General features: G+C 47.2%; 1 protein-coding gene across 1 annotated transcript in view; it reads right to left on the bottom strand.

The window, feature by feature from the left end:
- The window catches only part of glra1 (glycine receptor, alpha 1), a 131303-nt gene that overhangs the window by 44159 nt on the left and 79644 nt on the right, over window positions 1-7500 (bottom strand). The window contains exon 4 of the mRNA XM_034543016.1: window positions 3769-3836. Within this exon, the coding sequence (XP_034398907.1) occupies window positions 3769-3836 (68 nt within the window). The remainder of the gene's footprint in view (window positions 1-3768; window positions 3837-7500) is intronic.

Here is a 7500-nt window from a genome sequence, read left to right on the forward strand (position 1 = left end):
CTACATGTAGAGATTCATACGGCTGCTGTTAATGTTCCCAGTGGCAGTAACGACAGAGTTATAGAAAGAGGAGGAGGAAGAGAAGAAGAAGAAGAAGAAGAAGAAGAAGAAGAAGAAGAAGAACCAATAGAAACCTGTTAGACAAATACAAATAAAAGAATGGACTGAGAGCCAATAAAAGGGCTGAAAACATGTAGCATGTTCCTTTAAGGGAGACTCAACGGAGATAGATGGAGAGAACGAGTGACAGCTATACAGGGAGAGAGAGAGAGAGAGAGAGAGAGAGAGGGATGGGGGTGAAGCTGGCAATCATAAACGCATTGTAAAGTGTGTGAGAGAGAGAGAGAGAGAGAGAGAGAGAGAGAGAGAGAGAGAGAGAGAGAGAGAGAGAGAGAGCGGTGACAAAGGGAAATAAAGGGATTGAGGTTTTCTGTGGTGAAAGAGTCCAAAATGACCAACTCTCCTTTATTATACATCTTAAATGTACCCGTAAGGTTTTGTACATATAAAATATAAAATAATTGATATTGCCCACACGTAACAGATTTATTGAATAAGTGAATTATTAAACCGAAGTAAGAAGATAAGCTATTACATATATATATATATATATATATATATATATATATATATATATATATAGTATATATATGTATATACATACATCGAGGTGACGTGAGGTTCATTGTGATAAGTCCGAGTTTTCTAAATCTTATTATTTGAGTGTCTTCAGCCTATTGATAATAATAAATATTACATCTGGTTTTATGTATTCATCCTCCTTTTTCTTTTTCTTCTTATTTGATGTCTTTTAAATTCCGTATTAATAATGGTCCAGTGGATTTAAAGGTCTCTGCCTGTCACTGTGATCCACATGTGATATGTGATGTGTGTGTGTGTGTGTGTGTGTGTGTGTGTGTGTTTAACAGCTGGTGTGAGGACAAGTTCTCATAAGGAGAGGATGAAGGGAGGGAGAAAAGGAGTGGAAGAGTGCGAGAAGGAGTTGCTTGTGTGTGTGTGTGTGTGTGTGTGTGTGTGTGTGCGTGTGTGTGTGTGAGAGACAAAGAGTGAGCGAGCAAGTGAGCAGAGAGAGCGCTGAAACAGGAATAAAGCCGCGTACCACCGGGACTTCAACACGCACTGCGCCATTCTACCGGCTCCATCTATCACTGTGTGTGTGTGTGTGTGTGTGTGTGAGAGTGTGTGTGTGTGTGTTGAGGGATTTTGTAGTCTGAGAACACACAATGGAGAAAGCGTCCTCCGAAACATTGATTTATCCGGTTTGATAAAACGCAGATGAATCCAATTATCTGCTGGGCTCTGATCCACCTTTGGTTGAGAGATCAGAGCGGCCTCTCAGCGTCGGGGGGGTCGACTCCACTGAAGTGTCGCCGCGTCTGACCCGACGACCACGTCTGAGTTCTGACGGTCGGTTTCTTTCACCCACTGGGGGGCAAAGATCCTCTTCAGAGCAGCGATGTGGACAACGGCACGTTTACGAGGAACAAAAAACATCTAAGAATCAGGGACATCGTGTCCATGTGTGAAAGACTGATTCCTCCGTGGTTACTCATGAACTAGTTACGTAACAAGACGGATTTATTTTAACCCCCGACCGCCATCTTTTCCTGAACCTCACCAAGTCGTCCAAAAGGGGACCGCACAGCGTCCGTACAGGCCACCGGTGGCTGTTTATGTGTCCACATCACAACTCATCTGGTAGATGAGGAGATATTTCACAGGACGAGTGAACACTTTGACCTGCTGGTCGCGCTCTAGGGAAAAGTCAGGAAATCCCATAATGCAGCAGGCCCAGCGCGGTCGGTCCACCATGAGACCGACTCTAGACTCTTGGCTTAAAATATTTGCTACGTTTCCTTTTTTCTCTCAATCCCCTTATGCTCCATCTCACTCCCTCCTTCATCCCTCCTTCATCCTTCTATCTCTCCCTCCCTCCCTCCTCGGTTTTCTGATCGATTCGTTCTCTTTAGGGCGTAAAGAAATCTGGAGTTTGTTCTGCGTGACGAGGATCTGCAGCCGGCAGCAGTTTCATAGCAGCGATGTGTGTGTGTGTGTGTGTGTACTGGGGGAGGACTCAGGATATCCTCTTTTCCTATAGAAGAGCTTTGGTTTCTTTATTTATTCATCTTGTCCATGTCTTCTCTCCCTCCCTTGTAACACCGTTAACCAGGTGTAAGTGTTACAACGTTAACCAACCAGGTGTTACAACGTTAACGTTACCCAAGTGTTACAACGTTAACCAACCAGGTGTTACAACGTTAACGTTAACCAAGTGTTACAACGTTAACCAACCAGGTGTTACAACGTTAACGTTACCCAAGTGTTACAACGTTAACCAACCAGGTGTTACAACGTTAACCAACCAGGTGTTACAACGTTATTGTTAACCAAGTGTTACAACGTTAACCAGGTGTTACAACGTTAACGTTACCCAAGTGTTACAACGTTAACCAACCAGGTGTTACAACGTTAACCAGGTGTTACAACGTTATTGTTAACCAAGTGTTACAACGTTAACCAGGTGTTACAACGTTAACCAGGTGTTACAACGTTATTGTTAACCAAGTGTTACAACGTTAACCAGGTGTTACAACGTTATTGTTAACCAAGTGTTACAACGTTAACCAAGTGTTACAACGTTATTGTTAACCAAGTGTTACAACGTTAACCAGGTGTTACAACGTTAACGTTACCCAAGTGTTACAACGTTAACCAGGTGTTACAACGTTATTGTTAACCAAGTGTTACAATGTTAACCAGGTGTTACAACGTTATTGTTAACCAAGTGTTACAACGTTAACCAGGTGTTACAACGTTAACGTTACCCAAGTGTTACAATGTTAACCAGGTGTTACAACGTTATTGTTAACCAAGTGTTACAATGTTAACCAGGTGTTACAACGTTATTGTTAACCAAGTGTTACAATGTTAACCAGGTGTTACAACGTTATTGTTAACCAAGTGTTACAACGTTAACCAGGTGTTACAACGTTAACGTTACCCAAGTGTTACAACGTTAACCAGGTGTTACAACGTTAACGTTACCCAAGTGTTACAACGTTAACCAGGTATTACAACGTTATTGTTAACCAAGTGTTACAACGTTAACCAGGTGTTACAACGTTAACCAGGTGTTACAATGTTACAACCCTTGTTACAATGTTAAATAAATATAAAGCATCTTTATAGGCGGCTTCAGCCCAGATGGTAAAATACGACAACTAGGGATGAGGTGATGTTGGTATGAAGATTCCCATAAAAACACGAGGACGGCATCATGACCTCCGTGTCTGGGACGTCTGCTGCGTCACCCTGAGGAGGGTTCACGGCCTCCAGGCACTTGGTTGTGGAAACATGATTCATGAGTTTGATGGAAGTGGAATGGGAGTGCACACACACACACACACACACACACACACACACACACACACACTGGCCATATGTGCGTTGGGCCTCGTTGCCTTGTGGCGGCTGATGGTTCAGTTATATTACCACTAATGGATTTTCTGTGTAATGAATGAGCGTATATATCTTTTATATAATATATATATTTATATTTCCACTCAGCAACGACGCTCTGTTTCAAATTAAGTGTTTGAAATGGGACACGAGCTCAATGAGGTGGAGGCCAAACACTCAGAGGGCAAAAGGCATTTTAATGTTCCAAAGGAAATAAAAATGAAACTGCATACGAAGGAATATCATAATGTACACATGGAGCTGTATCACAACAATAAGTGAGCTTACCATTGTGGTTTCAGCAATGGACCCAAAACTGTTGATAAAAATGTTGCAGGTTACGTTCACCGGAGGACCTGCAGAGAGAGAAAGAGAGGGGGAAGAGAGGGGGAAGAGAGGAGAAAGAGAGGGGGAAGAGAGGGGGAGGAGAGGGGAAAGAGAGGGGGAAGAGAAGAGAAAGAGAGGGGGAAGAGAGGAGAAAGAGAGGGGGAAGAGAGGGGGAAGAGAGGGGGAAGAGAGGAGAAAGAGAGGGGGAAGAGAGGAGAAAGAGAGGGGGAAGAGAGGGGGAAGAGAGGGGGAAGAGAGGAGAAAGAGAGGGGGAAGAGAGGGGGAAGAGAGGAGAAAGAGAGGGGGAAGAGAGGGGGAGGAGAGGGGAAAGAGAGGGGGAAGAGAGGAGAAAGAGAGGGGGAAGAGAGGAGGAGGAGAGGGGAAAGAGAGGGGGAAGAGAGGAGAAAGAGAGGGGGAAGAGAGGGGGAAGAGAGGGGGAAGAGAGGGGGAAGAGAGGAGAAAGAGAGGTGGAAGAGAGGGGGAAGAGAGGGGGAAGAGAGGGGGAAGAGAGGAGAAAGAGAGGGGGAAGAGAGGGGGAAGAGAGGAGAAAGAGAGGGGGAAGAGAGGGGGAAGAGAGGAGAAAGAGAGGGGGAAGAGAGGAGAAAGAGAGGGGGAAGAGAGGGGGAAGAGAGGGGGAAGAGAGGAGAAAGAGAGGGGGAAGAGAGGGGGAGGAGAGGGGAAAGAGAGGGGGAAGAGAGGAGAAAGAGAGGGGGAAGAGAGGAGAAAGAGAGGAGAAAGAGAGGGGAAGAGAGGGGGAAGAGAGGGGGAAGAGAGGAGAAAGAGAGGGGGAAGAGAGGAGAAAGAGAGGGGTGAAGAGAGGGGGAAGAGAGGGGGAAGAGAGGGGGAAGAGAGGAGAAAGAGAGGGGGAAGAGAGGAGAAAGAGAGGGGGAAGAGAGGAGAAAGAGAGGAGAAAGAGAGGGGAAGAGAGGGGGAAGAGAGGGGGAAGAGAGGAGAAAGAGAGGGGGAAGAGAGGGGGAAGAGAGGGGGAAGAGAGGAGAAAGAGAGGTGGAGAGAGGGGAAGAGAGGGGCAGAGAGGGGGAAGAGAGGGGGAAGAGAGGAGAAAGAGAGGGAAAAGAGAGGGGGAGAGAGGGGGAAGAGAGGAGAAAGAGAGGGGGAAGAGAGGAGAAAGAGAGGGGAAGAGAGGGGGAAGAGAGGGGGAAGAGAGGAGAAAGAGAGGGGGAAGAGAGGAGAAAGAGAGGAGAAAGAGAGGAGAAAGAGAGGGGGAAGAGAGGAGAAAGAGAGGGGAAGAGAGGGGGAAGAGAGGGGGAAGAGAGGGGGAAGAGAGGAGAAAGAGAGGGGGAAGAGAGGAGGAAGAGAGGAGAAAGAGAGGGGGAAGAGAGGAGGAAGAGAGGAGAAAGAGACAGAGGCGTTAGATTTCATCAGAAAGCGTTTTTTTTTTAATAACCTGCATCAGGTAAAATGATTTGTCCGCCGATACAAGCGCATCAAGGAGGAGAACCCGAACCAGACGGAACGTTCTCTCTCCATGACGATGGTTCTCATTTCCATCTTCTCGACGTCGCACAACGAGGCTGAATGTTGCTTTTCCTCTTCGTTAATAAGTGTGTTCCAAGTGATTTGTTCTTTGGCCGCAACGCCGACACGTCACCGCAACATGGAGCCAGAGGCAACATGGTAGCAACCAGTTGCCTCGTTAGACAACCAGTTGCCAGTTGCCTCGTTAGACAACCAGTTGCCAGTTGCCTCGTTAGACAACCAGTTGCCTCGTTAGACAACCAGTTGCTCACCGCTGGAGAACCGCGCGGTGCAACACGGTCTCCTGTGGTTCGTGACCTTCCACCAACGACGACCTCCTCGACGCGCCGGCGCCCGCCGACTCATTTGTGAAACGATGTCTTTCCACATGTAGTTTTATTGTATGGAAACGTCATGTTTAGGAGAGGAGAAGCTCAACTTCACATCAGCTTTGGGACTTGAAAAGAAGAGCCGTCGGTCAAACTCAAGGCTGAATATCAACCCCCCCCCCCCCCCCCCCCCCCCCCCACCATCACATCACTCTCCTGTCAGACATGAGACGCTGCGTTCAAGGTCGTGTTCAGATGAGTCAAAGTGGAAGTAAATAGCATTCGGGACCTCCTGCGGCCGCTCCATCGATCCGCCGCATTACCAAGTTGTAGGAACACAAATGTGATTACTTGGCGGAGTCGCGGCGAGGAAGAGGAGGAGGAGGAGGAAGAGGAGGAGGAGGAAGAGGAGGAGGAAGAGGAGGAGGAGGAAGAGGAGGAGGAGGACGACGACGACGACGACGACGTCGGCCGGGCGCTCGTCTCCGCCAGCCAGCGGACGCCGTATCGACTTTAAATCACGTCGGGGTGACCTCTGACCTCTGACGAGCTGGAACCCTCGGTTCACTCCCTCGTTAACGAGGAGAACCTCAACAGCACCGAGGGAACCAAACACCCTTTTTGAGAACAGCGTTTCACAGACTTTATCTCGCAGGTTTTTAAAGTGAAAAAGGTGCTTAAAAATGTCTCCACACGTTGACGACTTATTAAAAAAAGACATTTGCTGCCCGTGATGTCGTAATGTGAACGTTTTTTTTCTTCCTAAAAACACACTTAATCCACTTGTTTTGCAAAAGATTCGTTAATGCTTCATCGAAACATACCATAGACGAGAAGGCCGGTCGCGAAATGCGACTCGGCACTTTTCTCTCGTCCATAAAAAGTATTAAAATATGTCGACACAGAGCCGCAGTCCGCGTCTTTGTCCGTGAAATAATTACATTCGCTGCATGGAAATCAAACCTTTGCTGTAATGTGATGACTGTAATCCCATTATGTCTTAATGCGCTCTTCATCGCACGGCGTTGTGTTTCAAGAGGCTTTTTTTGTTGTATTCTCATACGTGCTCACGTGACTTAAGGTCAAAAACAAACAAACACACACACACACACACACACATTTAATGACCCCGGTCTAAATTCAGTGTATAATTCCGTTAGCCGGCGGCTAGCGGGGAGCGAGGGAAGAGGTCTGGATTACTTTGACGGCCAATTACTCTCCCTGTCACCGTCTGAGGACTGCTGGAGGCCACTGGGGAGGAATATTATCTGAGAGTCATCCACACACACACACACACACACACACACACACACACACACCAAGCCATAGAGTAGAATCATAGGGTTGAAGATGCACAGCTGAGAGAGGGGAAAAATACGTGACTTATATGTACAGCGTCTAATTAGAACAAACGATAAGTTGCTCACGGGACTGCGTGAGGGAACCAAAGATGGACGTGGAGATGTTAAATCAACCAGGTCGTCTTTCCAAATGTCTGCAGGGAGTTGCTTGCTGACACCCAAAAGGGTTCCAGAGGTCCATTGCACCCCGAGGTGAAAGGTCACTGATGCGGCGAGAAGGGAACCGGACGGCGTGTGAATCCTCGATGTCGATAACGAGCCTCCTGGAAGACGACGCCAAAGAAGCCTTTTAATCGTTTGGCTTCTGTTAACCTCAGACAAAGGTTAACGTAACTTTAATTAACGTTTTTATTAATCTTGTTCGACCCGAGTGGGCGGAGAATGCAGCTTTAACACATGAAGCATAGACTTCTATACAACCAGAGGAGTCACCCCCTGGTGGTCAGGAGAGAGAATGCAGCTTTAACACATGAAGCATAGACTTCTATACAACCAGAGGAGTCGCCCCCTGGTGGTCAGGAGAGAGA

This window comes from Cyclopterus lumpus, chromosome 10, assembly GCF_009769545.1.
Source record: "Cyclopterus lumpus isolate fCycLum1 chromosome 10, fCycLum1.pri, whole genome shotgun sequence".
NCBI lineage: Eukaryota > Metazoa > Chordata > Actinopteri > Perciformes > Cyclopteridae > Cyclopterus > Cyclopterus lumpus.